This window comes from Marmota marmota, unplaced genomic scaffold (assembly GCF_001458135.2).
Source record: "Marmota marmota marmota unplaced genomic scaffold, marMar, whole genome shotgun sequence".
NCBI classification, from domain to species: Eukaryota; Metazoa; Chordata; class Mammalia; order Rodentia; family Sciuridae; genus Marmota; species Marmota marmota.
This window is the reverse complement of record NW_026000000.1, coordinates 6,086,518-6,101,027: the sequence shown is the minus strand read 5'-3', so window position 1 is coordinate 6,101,027 and position 14,510 is coordinate 6,086,518. Positions and strand designations below refer to the sequence as shown.

At 32.8% G+C, this 14,510-nt stretch overlaps 1 protein-coding gene across 3 annotated transcripts in view; it reads right to left on the bottom strand.

The window, feature by feature from the left end:
* Nucleotides 1–14,510, bottom strand: part of Prkg1 (protein kinase cGMP-dependent 1) — a 1,168,403-nt gene that overhangs the window by 174,005 nt on the left and 979,888 nt on the right. For all 3 annotated transcript variants that reach the window (XM_048807597.1, XM_048807595.1, XM_048807598.1), the window contains exon 7: nt 12,906–13,000. In XM_048807597.1, coding sequence (XP_048663554.1) covers nt 12,906–13,000 — 95 coding nt within the window. The remainder of the gene's footprint in view (nt 1–12,905; nt 13,001–14,510) is intronic.

Below are 14,510 nucleotides of genomic sequence, written 5' to 3'. Positions count from 1 at the left end.
AATGTCCTTAAAAGAACGACACTACCCAAATGCTACACTAACCAAAACCATGTGATCTTGATGTCAAGATAAACAAACGAATCAATGGAAAAAAATAGACGGTCCAGAAATCAGACACACATGTACTGCTACCTTAGCTTTCCCATAAAAAAAGGATCCATAGAGTCAATGCAAAGTCCATCAAAATACCAAAGACATTTGTCACAGGATTAGAAAGAAGAATCCTAAAATGCATGTGGGACCACAAAGGCCCACAATAGCTAAAACCATTCTGAGAGGGAAAAACAGACAAACAAAGCTAGAGGCACCACAATACTTGACTTCAAAACATGCAAAGCTATTGTAACCAAAACAGCATGGTACTGGACAAAAACTGACACACAGACCAATGGAACAAAATAGAGAACCCCAAAGTTAATCCCCATACAGAGAGACAACTGATGTGTGATAAAGGCATAAGAATATGCATTGGAGAAAGGACAGATTCTTCAATAAATGGTGCTGGCGAATGAAACTATACCCTGACCTCTCATTACACAGGGAAAAAAACCCTTCAAATTTTTTATTTACACCCTCAAAATATATCAAAGACCTAAAAGTAAGATATGAAACTGTGAAATTACTATAAAAAAGATAGAGGAAACATAGGCAAAAAAAAATTTTGGATAAAACCCCAAACACACAGACAAAAGTAAAAATAGACAAATAGAATTATGTCAAACTAAAAAGTTTCTGAACTCAAAAAACTTTTAACTCCAAAATTAAAAAAAATCCAATTAAAAAATAACTCAACGACATAAATAGAATCTGTTGAACATAAATTAGTAAATGCTATGAAGTGAATTTTGTTCCTCAAAAATCCATATGTCAAAGCCCTAACCCCCAAATTGATGGTATTTGAATAGAGGGCCTTTGGGAGACACTTGGGTGCAGATGAGATCAGTAAAAGTGGGGCAATCGCAAGATGGGATTGGTGCCTTTATGAGAAAAGATACCACAGAGCTTTTGATCATCCACACAGAAGAAAGGGATGCAAGGAGAAAACATGAGTTTCTGCATGCTCAGAAGAAGAGCTGAGCAGAATGTGACAGTGCTGGCACCCTGATCCCAGAATTCCATGTGTCAGAACTGTGAGAAAATAAATTTCTGTTGGTTAAATCACTTGTTCTCTGGTATTTTGTTATGGGAAAGCTAAGATAGCAGTACATGTGTGTCTGATTTCTGGACTGTTTTATTTTTTTCCATTGATTTGTTTGTTTATCTTGACATCAAGACCACATGGTTTTGGTTAGTGTAGCATTGAAGTAATTCTTGAAGTCCATAGAGTTAGTCTTCCAACTTGGTCCTTCTTTTCTAAGTTGTTTTGGCTGTTCTAGATCCTTTAAGTTTCCATGTGAATTTAAAAATCGGCATATCAATTTCTGAAAGACAGGTTTTTGGGGTTTTGATTGGGGTTACACTGAATGTATCAATCAGGGAGAATAATACTGAGTCTTACAATGTAGGAATAAAATATATCTTGAATATTCTCTAGAAAATGTCATACATATTTTTGTCATATTTATCTCTAATTCATAGTTTTTAATGGTATTTTAAATTTTAATTTCTAATTATTCATTGTTTGATTAAATCATAGGCACCAAAAGGTGATATGACATTTTTCATAATCTCCCTTGGAAGAGTTGATGGTCTTGATGCTTTACATGCTGCTTGACGCACCCCTGCACACCACTCTGTGCACACCCGCCCCCCCCACACACACACTCACAAACACACACAAAATTGGAATTTTCTTAAATGACTGTAGTATAGGGTAAGACAAATGATCATGTAGTGTATTTCTTCTGAAATATCTTCCTCTTTCATTTCATTGTATGAATGAAGAATAAGAACTATGTGAGAACAAATACAACTGGAAAGGCTGGTCTCAAGTGGACACAGTCTTAATTAGAATACATTAGTAATATCATATTCATATAATTTTTGACAAGGATATTTAGAGGCATTTTTTAAACATTTAAAAAATTTATAGTTATCAAAAGTGATTAGCCTAATAACAATGAATTTAACCAATTATTTTTGTTGCCTGTCTAAAGTATGATTTATACCAAGTCATTTTTCTTCTACACTGTACAAAAGAAAAATTAAGAAGCAAACATTTAGACTTGGAAAGAATAAATATGACAGACACAAAACATGCTGAGATCATTAACAGGGAAATTAGCTTCAGCTGAAACATTTTGAATCTGTTTTTCAAGAGATTTTCAAATTTACATTATTTGTTCTTGTAGTACCTAAAGAAATTATTTATCTCAATGACAAATAGGAGAATAACAATAAGGGACTGAATTGTTTCTGTAAGTAGCTCAATTTCTATCATTGAAAATGACCTTATATTTGAGGCAACAAGGATAAAGCAACTATTTAATAGAAGAGTACTAAAACATTTTGATGTTCCTCCAACCATCCACAAAAATCTGACCCCTTTTATAAAAACAATTATTCAAGCAGGCCCAAAGCCTTCCTCAAAAAGAGAAGTGTTCTTTCATAAATCCCCTTGCATTTAAGAGAATTTTTCTAATGTACAAAAAAACCCTGAAGATTCTACCAAAAACCTGTTATCACTGATAAATTCAGTAAAGTTGCAATATACAAAATCAACATTAAAAAATTAGTAGCATTTCTCTACACTAACAATTAAATTTCTGAAAAAGAATCAAGAAACAACCCCATTTATAAAAGCTATAAAAATAGTAAAACAGGAATAAATTTAACCAAGGGGGTAAAAGCTCTGTTCAGTAAACACTATAAAACATCAGTGAAAGAAATTGAAGGAGGAATAAATAAGTAAAAATATAGCCCCTTTTATGGATTGGAAGAATTAATATTTTTAAAATAGCCATACTACCCAAAGTGGTCTAGAGAGTCAATCAGTCTCTATTAAAATTTCAATATCATTTTTCATAATATAGAAAAATAAACCTAAAATCCATATGGGATCACAAAAGAAAAAAAACACCTCAAATATCCAAGACAATTATGAGTAAAATGAACAAAGCTGGAGGCATCACACTACTTGATTTCAAACTATACTACAAAGTCAGAGCAACTCAAACAGTATGGTACTGGCATAAAAAGACACATTGAAAACAGAAAAGATTCCAAGAACAGCATGCAACTATGATCATATCATATTTGACAAAACTTCTAAGAATATGTAATGGGAAAATGTTAGTTTTTTCAATAAATGATGTTGGGAGAACTCGATGTCCATATGCAAAATAATAAAATTTATCTATAGAATATGCACAAATCAACTCAATATGGATTAAATACTTAATACCTAAAACTGTAAAACCACTATAAGAAACATAGGGTAAAACCTCCACAACATTGGTCTGCCAGTAAATTTTTTACATATGACCCCAAAAGCTTATGCAACAATAGCAAAAATAAGCGAATGTTAAAAAAAAAAAAAAAAAAAAAGCTAATGAGATTACTCTTTTAAAAAAAAAAGTATTTTGTACAAAAAAAAAAAGAATGGAGTGAACAAGACAATTTGTACATTGGGTGAAAATATGTGAAGCCATACATCTGAAATGAAATCAATATCAAAACTATATAAAGAACTCAACAACTTTATAGAAAGAAAACATAATCTGATTAAGAAATGAGCCAAGGATCTAAATAGACATTTTTCAAAAAAAATATGACAGGCTAAAAAATACATGAGAAAATGTTTAACATTACTAGTCATTAGGGATTTACAAATTAAAATCACAATGAAATATCACCTCACATTAATGGTTATTATCAAAAACACAAAAGATAATAAGTATTCGCAAGTATGTGTAGAAAAGAGAATACAAATTTGTATGATCCATAATGCGAAATAGTATGAAGGTACCTTAAAAAATACAAATAGAATTATATATGATCTAGCAGTTGCATTTTTAGATATTTACCTAAAAGATTTAAAGTCAGTATGAGAGTTATCTGAACTTCCGTATCTGTTGTAGCACTATCTACAATACCTAAGTTAGGGAATCAGGTTAAGTGTCCATTAACAGATGGATAAAGAAAATGTGGCTTTGATACATAATGGAATACTATTAAGTCTTTAAAAAGAAAAAAATTGTATCCTTTGTGAAAACATACATGGATCTGGAGAACACTGTGCTAAAAGACATAGGTCAAATACAGAAAGACAAGTAATCACATGTTCACACTTATTATGTGGAATCTAAACCAATTGAACTCATAAAGGAGAGGGTAGAATGGTGGCTGCAAAGGATAGATGTGGGGATAATGGGAAGATGATAGTCAAATGAAATAAAGTCTCAGCTAGATAGGAGAAACAAATTTGACGTTTGTTGAGATCTATCACACAGCATAATGAATATAGTCAATATTGCTAAGAGAGTAAATTCCTAATGTTCCCATTACCAAAAAAGTGAGCTATTTTAGGTGATATTTATGTTAATAAAACTGATTTAAGCCTTCCACTAGGAGTGAGGCAGGAGACAGATACTACCCTAGAGTTTACAGAGGGAGCATGGCCTAACAACATCCTGATTTTTGGATTTCTTGCCTTCAGAATTGTGAAATAACACATTTCTATTATTTTCAGATACCCAATTTGTGGTAATTTATTATGGCCACTCTGGGAAACTAAGACCTAGAAATTTTCACATTAGTGTATGGAATGGATGGGAACTGAGGAAGATCAGACAGACTAATTGTGAGACTGTGTAGTAATCTAGGTGACACATCTTGGTAGCACTAACCAGATCAGTGCCAGGGGAAACAGCAAGATGTGGTTGAGGTTAAGAGTTATTGAGAAGGTAGAACCAACAGGATTGATTATTAGTAATATGGGTATCTCAGAAATGGAGAGTCAAGTCTTACACTATAGGAGTCTTATTAAGGAAGTAGGGGCCTAATCCAATATGATGGAGATTTGGGCCTACTTTTTTCTTCTGCTAGACACAGGGTTTCTGATTTTATTCCTAGGTTCTTGGTCCATTTTGAATTGAGTTTTGTGCATGGTGAGAAATAGGGGTTTAATTTCATTTTGTTGCATATGGATTTCCAGTTTTCCCAGCATCATTTGTTAAAGAGGCTATCTTTTCCCCAATGTATTTTTTTGGAAACTTTATCTAATAAAAGATAACCATAATTATGTGGGTAAGTCTCTGTGTCCTCTATTCTGTACCATTGGTCTACCAGTCTATTTTGGTGCCAGTACCATGCTGTTTTTGTTATTATTGCTCTGTAGTATAGCTTAAGATCTGGTATAGTGATGCCACCTGCTTCACTCTTCTTGCTAAGGATTGCTTTTGCTATCTGGGTCTCTTATTTTTCCAGATTAATTTCATGACTGCTTTTACTATTTCTATGAAAAATGTCATTGGGATTTTGATTGGAATTCCATTAAATCTGTATAGTGCTTTTGGTACTGCGGTCATTTTGACAATATTAATTCTGCCTATCCAAGAACAAGGGGGATCTTTCCATCTTCTCGGGTCTTCTTTAATTTCTTTCTTTAGTGTTCTGTAGTTTTCATTGTAGAGGTCTTTCACCTCTTTTGTTAGGTTGATTTCCAAGTTTTTTTTTTTAGGCTATTGTAAATGGGGAAGTTTTCCTTGTTTCCCTTCAGAGGATTTGTCACTGATATACAGAAATTCCTTTGATTTATGGGTGTTGATTTTGTATCCTGATACTTTTCTGAATTCATTAGTTCTAGAAGTTTTCTGGTAGAATTTTTTGGGGTCTTCTATGTATTGAATCATATTGCCAGCAAATAGTGTTAATTTGAGTTCTTCTTTTCCTGTCTGTATTCCTTTAATTTCTTTTGTCTGTCTAATTGCTCTGGTCAGTGTTTCAAGAACTATGTTAAATAGAAGTGGTGAAAGAGGGCATCCCTTTCTTGCTCCAGTTTTTAAAGGGAATTTTTTTCCATTTAAAATGATGTTGGCCTGATTTGTTCTTCTTTTTCTAGGACTTTGAGATATAATGTTAAGTCATTTATTTGTTGACTTTTTATTCTTTTAAGGAATGAACTCCATGCAATGAACTTTCCTTTTAGTATTGCATTCATAGTGTTCCAGAGATTTCTGTGTTCTCATTCACCTCTAAGAATTTTTTAATCTCCTTCTTGATGTCTTTTGCAACCCATTGTTCATTCAGCAGCATATTATTTAGTCTCCAGGTGTTGTTGTAGTTTTTACTTTTTATTTTATCATTGATTTCTAATTTCATCCCATTATGATCTGATAGAATGCAGGGTAGTATCAGAGTTCATAAATCTAACCACTGAGGTAACCAAGTAAAAAATCCAAAGGTAGCTTTAAAAAACAGTCATTGGAATCAACCCCAGTGGACTGAATGAACTGAAGACTTAATGCAGTTAAAGGGAAAACAGAGAATTGCATGATTATCTAAAAGAATCTGCCCAAATCCCATTATGAATGTAGCACAGAATAATACAAAGAAGATAAAAATGTGAATAAGAAAGTAAAGATAGTAGGATGAGGAGGGTAATCCAAACTATTAAGAGTTCCAAAACAAGAGATTAGAGGAAGTGGGGAGAAGAAAAATGTAGAGATAATGCTGAGAATTTTCTAGAATTGAGGAAGACTCATTTTCAGAGTGAACACACTTAGTTTACATGAAGGGTAAATTAAACATATCTGTCCCTACATTGACTATAACAAAAACGTGTAGTGTCAAAGACAGAGCCATGAAAGAAAAACCCTACATAAATAGGAATGGTAATTTGAATGCCTACAGATTATACATGTCAAAAGACAATATAATAGTGTGTAAAATGTCAAATAAAAAATAAAATTTGACCTCCATCTTTATACCTAAACCAATATTCATTTATGTGTAGGCAAAGACAGTAAGCACATAAAGATTACTAAAAAATAAACTCAAAAGGAATGAAATGAGTGCAAGAAGCAAGAAAGGACTAAGTAGTTGGTACACTAAATAAATAGATTTCAGTGGTGATTTTAAAAATAGGGTAAATATAATGACTCAGATTCAGGGGTTTATCTACCAGGTAGAACTATAAACTAAGAAACTAAGTGGAAGATGGGTAGGAAAAATTTGGAGTTAAATACACTAAGATATTTGTACTATTACAAAGAAAGAGATAGCTACTGATTGCCATTATGTGTTAAATGTGCATACAAAAATGGAAAGATCATTTAAAAATAAAAAAGAATGTAATACTTCTAATGAAGGAATGATGCAAATGTAGTATGACAACAGAAAGAAAAAAAGGGAAATTGTATATTGATCCAGAGTAAAATTTCACGTAAGTAAAATTTTAAATGCAAATAAAATAAGATTCCATGCTTATGAGAGAGAGTGTGTGTGTGTGTGTGTGTGTGTGCGCGCGCGCACACATGTTCAGTAATATACATAACCTACATTGGAATGGTGACATTGGGAGGAAGAGAAAAGCACTAGTGGAGGGTAGAAATGAAGTTTGAATTCTATCCATAAATTTGTATTTCCAAATAAATATATGATTGATGATCAAATTTAAATATATTCTCTATTACGATTTTGTTATTTTTTTTTAAAAAAAAGCATGAGCCAAAACCAAGCTGGTTCAGGAATGTTAAGTAACATTCCCAAGATCATAGTCCAAGAGGGAGAAGCCAGGGAAATACAGATTCTAATAGCAAGGTCTGTTAAACTGGCTTTGGCTCATTCGTTTTTGCATTAACATGAACAGGACTTGGCATGTGGCACAGGAATTCAGAATGAGAGGCAACAGCTGGGATAGTTCCTGGAGGGAAGGCCCTGATGATAGTGGTCTGATATTAAATGCCACCATTTTACAGGGAGTCTCAGGCTACATTTGGCATCCAGAGGTCTGGTCCAGTTGCAGAGCAGCCAAATCTTAGAGAATCATAGGTTCTGCATTATGGAAACTTTGAGACTGTGTAGTTCAATTGGTTTAGTTTACAGGTTCAGAAAGGGAGACTTGTTCAAAGTTATGTAAGCAGTGAGTGACAGACTCACAATCTAATACTATTCCAATTATTCCAAGTGCTCTACACTTGTCAAATAGCAGCAGAACACTCTTGAGAAAGGATGACCACATGTGATGTGAAGATGATGGTGATGGGCATTACACTATATTTTAGACCCTCATTAAATCACTTTACAAGTATCCTCTTGATTAATCCTCAGAACAAGCCCAAAGTTAGGTACAACTATAATCTCCATTTCAGATTAAAAAAAACTTTTAAAATTTCATAATTAGTAAATAATAGAATTCTAATTCAGGAAGTCTGATTTTTGAGCTAAAACTCTTTTAATTGTATGAGACGCCGAAGACTCAAATGTTAGCAGAAAGGAAGGTGGGTGCCAAGAAGTACAATTGCATTTTTCTTGGGCTGAACTTGCATATATTTAATACAATTGCATCCTTCTTGGGTTGAACTTGAATTTATTTTCCTTCATTAGATATGGAAAGGTAATGTTTGGCTTAGAATTCAACATTATGTGATGCTTACATGTATTCTATATGGTTTCAACTCAGGTAGAAATGTGGAGCAATAAGTCAGAGTGTAAATGTATTGACTCCTACTATTGGACTAAACCTGAAATATTTTTTTGCAGCAAAGCTGTGATTTTCATGCATATCGGGAGTACTTATACCCCAAACAAAACATTTCACCCTTTCTCTGGTATGGATAACCATTATCAACATAAAATGACACCTTAGCCAAACAACAGTATTTAGTTTGCTTGATACCAAAATGAAAGAATAAGTGACTCAAATTTTTCTAGTGATGAGATGCTATGAGTTAGCGGCTATTAATAATATAGTTTAAAAGAGATCTATATTTATGACTCCAATGTCTCCATCCAAGAAAGAAATAAATCTTGTTACTTCTACAGGTAAGTGGTCCACAGTGAATAGGAGGCTGAGTTCACATTTCATCAGTCATTCATTTATCTACTGTGCTTAATCAATACAAGTATGAGGCAATCTCAAATTTTTAAATTTCAATGATGTTTTCATTTCATTCAATTACAAATTAAGCAATATTTTAACAATCTGCTGAACATACACTCAGGGGATAAAACAAAATTTCCCAATACATAAAAGTTTTATTTGTTGGAAAACCACATATCTTTAATGCATTGTTATATACACAGAAAGAGTGCTGACTATAAAATTTTTCTTCCACTGTAAAAAATTATAGGGTTTTCACATAAGAATAACTATTACCCAAAGGATATACAGTACACAGTTGCCCAAAGAACTTATATCCTGAGGTCTTATCCATCGACAAGCTATTTTGAGGGAAAGTAGTGAAACAAATCAATTTTATTTGTGTAATACTAGAATTTCTTGTGTGAAACATTGAAATTGAAAGATCACAAAAGAACACAGAAACACGGGTGAAAAACAAGTTACAGACATAAGACATGAAAACACTCACTGTGATGAACTCAAAGCAAGAAAATGATCAATAAGGGTTAACCTAATAAGCTTAGGTAGATACAGTTTTGAAAGAGGTACATATGATTGATAGAATTCATAAAATGGCAGTCTACAGGCCAAACATTCTTCAGAAACGATTTGGGGCTTGTATATTTGCTATTGTTTTTCCAACAGAGTTTAAAAATTATACTTTATATTTTTAAAATATATTTTTTCTGTTTTTCTTAATAAAGTTGAGATCACATTACAGAGAAGGAATAAACTAGAGTTTAGTAATTGCTGTCCATTACACAAAGTTTTCCAGTTTGCGCCTCTGCTTTATTCATCCTTTTTATTCATTTACATGACTAACCTGCCCCCTATAGTCAAGTGAGCTCAAATCCATTTAGGTATCACCAAAAAATTTAAAGTTGTGAAGGTAATCAACGACAGAATGTATTGAAATATTGGGTATCATTAGAGAGGTATTTTTTCATCCATCTCTTCATTCATTAATCTATTCATTCATTCAACAAATACTTGTTGAATATCTGATAAGTGCAAGAATCTAGAATCAGATCAGTAGATAAATATTTGGAATTTCTTTTCATTGAGTTCAAATACGGTCTTGCATCTAGAAAAGCTTTCCAAGTATGTAAAAGAGAGAGCTAAGGAAAAAATATTGATGTATTTTAAGATATGAAATAAGCTCTTTTACTGACATGACATGATTGTCATGTCCTGTGATGCTTGCTCCTTCTGCCATGATGTCCTGTCTCATCTCAGGCCTAGAGCAATGAAGTTGGCCATCTATGGACTGAGACCTCTGAAACCATGAGATCACACAGACAATGAGGGCCAACTACATAAGGATCTTGGCAACTGGGACAATGAAATGGACAAGAAAAGTGGATGAATAAGGGAAATACTCTAGAGAAAACAAATTAAGACTTTGTGTTGAAGTTGCCTCTAAGGGATGTTTCCTTCAAAAATAAATAAGGAGAAAATGGAGTCTGCAGGTGTTGCTCAGTGGTAGGGTACTTGCTTAGTACATGTTGAGGCTCTGAGTTTCATTCCCAGTACCGCTAAAGCGGAAAAAATAATCAGGAACAGAAATAAGTAAAGCAAAGGGCTTGAGGACACAAATCATAAAAAGGTGTAAGTAGGTGACTCTGAGTGAGTGATGTATACATTTGACAAGTGTCCATTCAAGACCATCAGAGATTTGAGAGGGAAGCTCTCTGAATCAAGAGCAGAGAAAGAGACTTACGTGAGAAAACATAAAAGTGGTAACTCAAACTTTGATAACTGGAAAATACTGATTTTTCAGGTATACCCACAGAAAATTTTCTTTTTTTACCTCAATCCTTAGTAATAAATGTTATCTTTAAGAATATATAAAAGAATATGAAATAAAAAATGCTAAGGAGTGCTAATAATTTAAACAGCCCCAAAGATGGGAAAATTTTAAGAAGGAAAGAGTAATCAATAATAATAAAATTGTGCCAAAAAGTATAGTTAAATAAAGATAAAAAACAAAGACCTTTGTACTTAAAAGAGACCAATAAAGCCACACTTAGTCGTGGAAAACTGAGAATAAAGGGTGTAAGAAAGAAGGAGCGGTCAGAATAAAATGGGGGTGGCTATGGAGGGAAGTGGTGGGGTTGGATGAAGAGAGGGAGGTGGGTTGGTTATTCCATAGTCTATTAAGATGACCAGTGGAGAGGACTGAATATATGCATAAGAAAGTTCTATTATCAGATAGTTCATGAGTATTCTCATGTGTTGGAAAGGACCCAATCCAAATGTACTATTTACTTAAACTTTAATATTAGAGCAAAATTTGGCAACTTTTTCATAAACCATATTCTCAAGGTCATTCCTTGGAAAACTAAACTAATTTTTTACCATAGAAGTCTTCTTTAATTGACATCAAAATTTAGTGATAATGAACTACTAAAGAAAATATGAAAATCTGTTGATTCCCAATGCTGACTTGTTTTCTGGCTTTCTACTTGTGATCTTAATTAGAAATGATTGTAAATGTTTCTGTTCTTTCTCTCTTTCTCTCCTTCTCTCTCTTTCTTTCTTTCTTTTCATTTGTTTGGTTCTTTTGCAAGTAATGTTGTTTTCCACAGAGGTATTTGCTGTTGGATCAATGAAATCAGCTGGTATCATTCTACAGAGCCTTCTACATATTCAATAATCAAAAGAAAGAAAAATTAAGATACACATGACAGGATTGTGGCGTTCAAACTAGGAAAATCATGTTTATTGCATTCCTTTGTGGACCAACACCCAATATGTTATTTCTTCCAATTTTGATGTTAGAGATAGCTAATGGAAAATCCATGTTCACCAGATAAGGATCAAATAACCTAAGTAAAAGAAAAAGAAAAGTTGAATGTGTTTGGTTATAAATGGCCTGAGTAAGATGTCTTATTAAGATATGTTTGTTTCATTTCTGTTGCTGTGAAATAAGAAGAAAAAAGATAAAACCTGCCATCTGATTGTAGCTTAAAAATAAAAACTCCTTAAACTATTTTTATTCTGGGTAAATTTTAAGCAAAATGTAATTTTTAAATGAAGGCACAATTCGAAATGGAAGCAAAACTGATTATAAATTACATCCTATTGCCATATACAGTTCTGCATCTGGAATCTGATACAAAAATAAATGTTTATTGCTTATTTCTTATTCAAGTGGTGCATATACTACAGAACTAATATTTGAAAGGGCCTATCTATATTTACTGATAATTAAGATATGTTGCTTATTGGAAAATGAGAGTAGGATTCCCAAGTACATTTGTCATGCATTCTGCAAAAATGCATGGTTCAGTCAACTCAGTTTTTTTCCCATGATGTATGAGAAGAAATCTCAAGAGCTTGCTTCTTGAGGTCTTAGTTTACAAGTGGAGTTTCAGCAACCTTGAAGTATACCTGTGTCCAGCCTTCAGAGCCCATCTGTACTGGATCCAGGTATTCATTATCACCACCTCCAATTCTCTCTTTCATCTCCATCCCCATAATGGCAATGGCAATGATCACCCAGAGGTAAAGCCTAGAAAGCCTTATGATCTATTTTTTGTACAGTTAGGCTTAGGGATCTTGAAATTCTCAGCCTATCATGTCCCTAAGTAGAACTGTTATACAGAGTAATTTTGTAGAGACTTCTCTCTTTAAGAGTCATTATAGAGATTGCGATTAGGGAACACAAATCTTAGAAATCATTCTGTTAATATAACAATGACTGATTAGAAGGTGACAAATCAATTATATAATCTATCCAAATAGATTACATATTCAGCTGAAAATAACTAAAAATGACTGCCATAGGTCTGTATCTATATTATATTAAGTACTAAAGAAAGGACTCATTTTGCTAGGAATTCCAAATTTAAAACAGGAATACAGGATTCAAACAACTGTGCAACATGTGGTCACTTACCCCTGCAAAGCTTTCTCTCCAAACCAATCTCCTTTTCCTAAAGTCCTAAGAAAGACTGGGTCTTCACTAGGTGAGTCTTCACGAGTAACATTCACCTGCAAAAAGAAACAATAAAGTCTAAGTCTGCTGCATACCCAGGAGGATCAGGTGAATAGCAATTGATAAGGTTAATTTCATTACTCCTTTTAAAAATATTTGTTAAAAAAAGAGTTTAGATTACCATTAACCAGTTCAAAGAATAATATCACAAATTATAATTCAATGACAAGAAATTATTCTAAAACATTTGTTACCATTTCAGGTTATATTTAAGAAATAATGCATTAGGTAATCTTAATTTCACTTACTCTTCCTCTATTCTCATTTTCTTACACTCTTAGGCAACCACTCTAATAGTGAGCATTCTATCAATCTATTTATATGTTCATAGATATGTTCATAGATATGTAAAAATATATGAATACATATCTAATCACAGGTATCATTCTGAAATGTATTTTTCTTTCAACATTGTTTTAATTATTTATTACATGCTTACTAATTTTAATGTATTAGAGTTTTATTGTATAAATACATTTTCTTTCAAGTTGGGCATTTGTATTGTTTCCACTTTTTTTGTTTTTTTGTTTTTTTTTGCAATGAACATTCTCTACACACCTCTGCATGCACATCCAGCTTCTCTAAGAAATTTCTATTTCCCTCAGAAGAACCCAACCTTCATTCAAAGGCCCATTCCATTTTCACAAAGCCATACTGCAGGCTCTACTGGGCTATATATAGCCCTTGTGATCCACATGCTTCATTCAACAGGATTTCTTTTTTAAAAGATATACAAATCACATACATGTCTTTTTTTAACATAAATAGTGTATTCTTCAAAGAAAGGTGACTTTTTTGGCATTCTCTACAATTTGTAAGAAGTTCATAATAAATTGTCATAATTGTTTAACAGAAAACTTCATTACTAACAAGATTTCCCAGCGCATACAGGACTTGTGACGTGGGTGACAACCCATAGAAGGTAAGTGCTTTCTTGTTGCGTGAACAAAGACATAAATAGAGTAAGTTCTACCTTTGTATTAAATCACTTCTACCTTAAGCTCTGTAATGTTCATAATACTGTCTATGTGTCATCCAAATGGTTAAATGGTTAAAATTCACCTACCCGGAAAATGTAACGAAGCAGAAAAACTAATTTCTTGAGACAATGCCAGACACTTAGACACATTTAAAAATACTATGCTTCAGATTTCTGAATCTTAGGATTGGATGTCAATGACCAGAATTTTTATTAGTATCAGTAGCCTATGTAAGGTGGAAGGAATTCAATTATTATTCTCCACTGATCCATTTGATTACTCCTCTACACAGCATTTCAAACCATGGAAATTTAGTTTTTAACACTCTTATTTACTACAAAGCTATATCACAGAGACATTCATTTGCATAGTGATGAGGCATTTATAGATGTGGAAACTTTGGTAGGTTGTCATATTTAAAATAAAAGTTAATGGGCCCTATCCTTGGGTTTCTGATTGATTCAAGTTAATATATTTAGCCAAAATTCATTTCTGCTATTTGTGTATCCTAATATATATATATATA